This window comes from Fonticula alba (genome assembly GCF_000388065.1).
Source record: "Fonticula alba strain ATCC 38817 unplaced genomic scaffold supercont2.5, whole genome shotgun sequence".
Taxonomy (NCBI): domain Eukaryota; order Rotosphaerida; family Fonticulaceae; genus Fonticula; species Fonticula alba.
Window position 1 is genome coordinate 793267 of NW_009242975.1, and position 2304 is coordinate 795570.

Below are 2304 nucleotides of genomic sequence, written 5' to 3' on the forward strand. Positions count from 1 at the left end.
CCCCCCCCCCCTCCCCCTCGCTCCTTAGTCCCAATCATCACCATGTCGTACTTCAACCAGCAGCAGGCTGCCTCCAACCAGACCTTCATGCAGGTGCGTTCCCGATGGTCGCCTTCTCGCCTGCGCGCTCCCTCCTTTATCTTTCGCTCGTCATCTTCGACGGGCGGTGGGCCCGAGGAACTGGTGCCCTGCCGTTGCTCACCGCCTTCCCCTGCCCGACCCGGGCCTGCCTGGTTTTCCCTCCCGGGCGCCGGCACACGCGCCTCCCTCGGCCTCAGCTCGAGCATGAGATGGAGGCCATGACCGATGTCTTCAACAAGTACGTGTGCTCGCTCCCCTTCCATCGCCTTCCCCCGGTTCCCCGTTCGAACGTCGCGCACTCACCTAGCCTCGCCTGCTGTCGGCCCAATCCAGGATCATCTCCTCCTGCCACACCAAGTGCATCCCGACCAAGTACTCGGAGTCCGACCTGAACAAGGCCGAGTCGGTTTGCGTTGACCGGTGCTTCTCCAAATACATGATTGTCCAGCAGCAGATCGGCAGCAAGCTGCAGGAGCTCAGCCAGAACGTCCAGGAGATGAACGCCGAGGCGGCTGCCCGTGCCAGCCAGTAGGGCCCTCCGGGCCTCTTCGTGGATCGCTGGTCACCTGGTCCCCCTCCCTTCCCTCTCTCTCTATCTCTCTCCCTCTCCCCCCCCCCCTCATTTCTCTCTTCAATCCCACGCTGCCCCAATATATGACACTAGATTCCTGGCCTCCTTCAGCGAGATGTATGCGGATGTGCACATATTTGTGTGTGTGTGTGTGTATGTTTGTGTGTATAAAGAGGGAGAGGGGGAGAAATGTCAGTGTATTGGCTTAGGCGGTGGTGGCTTCAGGCATCATGGGGGTATCCTGCTCAGGTGCCGGGGCATCGCCCCCGGCCGGGGTGTTCGCATCCTGCTGCAAGGAGGTGTCCTGTCCACACAGCGGGGCAGCCGGCTCCGGAGCCGGGGCTCCCTCGAGGATGGCATCTGCACTTGGGGGGATGCCGGCGTCCTGCTGCTCGGGGCCGCCGGGAGAGCCGGGCACCGGGGGCTCGGCCATGGAAGCGCCGGAGTCAGCATCATCGGCAGCCTGGCGCAGCTGCTCCTCGATGCGGCGCTTCTGATGGTCCTTCAGCACGGCGGGCAGGTAGTAAATCTGGATGAGGGTCGGCGGCCGGGCGGGAGGCGCGCCATCCGGGGCCGCCGGCCGCCGGCCAGCCTCCAGGAAGGCTGGCACATAGGTGGTTTTCAAGAAGTTCGGGGCAATATGCTTGTGGCTGCGGTTGGACTGGTCGATGGCCTGTGTAAGGTGGCCCCAGACCATCGGGAGGGGGGGGGGGAGAGAGAGAGGAGCAGACAACGGTGGCCGATGTTGCCCAGATGCTTTGGAGTCAGTGACGGGGCCATGCAGCCGGCAACAGGGTGGCCCGACGGGTGGGGCGGTGCGGGTCGGTGTGCAAGACCGCCGGGCCGGAGGGTAGACCATCGGCGGAGATCGCACCTGGCGGAATTCCGATTCGGCCGGAGTGTCCAAACGGCCGGCAGCCCCCCGGGCCAGGCCTGGGTCGGAGGCCGGCATGGAACCGGCTCTCCCGGAAAAGCCCGGGCCCGGTGGCTGGCCTACGGCGGAGTCCAACGTCGCGGTGATGCCCTGCTGCCGTGCCAGGACTCGCTGCTGGATGCGCAGCCGGCGCTGCTCGAGATCCTCCTCATCGCCCGGGGCCATGAGTGGGGACGCCGCCGAGGCCATTGGAGTGGCGGCGGCGGCGGCGGCGGCGGCCGTGACCGCGGGGACTGCCTCCGAGGCCGTGGACTGGATGTGCTCAAAGGCCGCCGTGGCCACGATCGACGCGGAGCCCAGGTCACGGAGGGCCGCGTTGAACATGCGCCGAGCGGCCTTCGTGGCGCCGACATCCCGGTAGCCCCGTGGGCGGACTTGCGCCGGCGAGGCCTGAGTCGCTTGGGCGAAGCTCGGCCGGACCAGCGACGAGTGCAGCGGCCGTGGCGGCTCGGCGGGCGCCACGTCCTCCGTCATCTCATCTTCTTGCCGGCTGGCGGTGCCGGGAGCCGTAGGGGCAGGGGCGCCCGCGCCCGGGGGGGATGCGCCAGCATCGACACTGCCATCGGCGTCGGCGGTAGGCATGTCATCATCCTGGTCGGAGAGAGACTCCAGGAAGTCCGAGAGGACCTCCTCATTGTCAGGGTGATGTTCGGTGTCCATCGTGCTCTCTCAAGGACAGCCGGGCAACGGGAGCGGCAGGGGGCAAGGGGGGGGGGAG

The 2304-nt window shown here is 67.0% G+C and overlaps 2 protein-coding genes across 2 annotated transcripts; one reads left to right on the forward strand and one right to left on the reverse strand.

The window, feature by feature from the left end:
* Positions 1-42: 42 nt before the first annotated feature.
* On the forward strand, positions 43-613 carry H696_03368 (hypothetical protein; the record flags this gene model as incomplete). Its single annotated transcript, XM_009497232.1, has 3 exons — positions 43-93; positions 279-319; positions 415-613. 3 exons carry the CDS (start codon positions 43-45, stop codon positions 611-613), a joined length of 291 nt encoding a protein of 96 aa, XP_009495507.1.
* A 175-nt stretch (positions 614-788) lies between these two features.
* H696_03369 (hypothetical protein) lies at positions 789-2246 on the reverse strand (the record flags this gene model as incomplete). The annotated part of the gene is made up of 2 exons (XM_009497233.1): positions 789-1325; positions 1527-2246. The coding sequence occupies 2 exons, from the start codon at positions 2244-2246 to the stop codon at positions 858-860; spliced, it is 1188 nt and encodes a 395-aa protein (XP_009495508.1). The 3' UTR covers positions 789-857.
* Between the last annotated feature and the right edge of the window lie 58 nt (positions 2247-2304).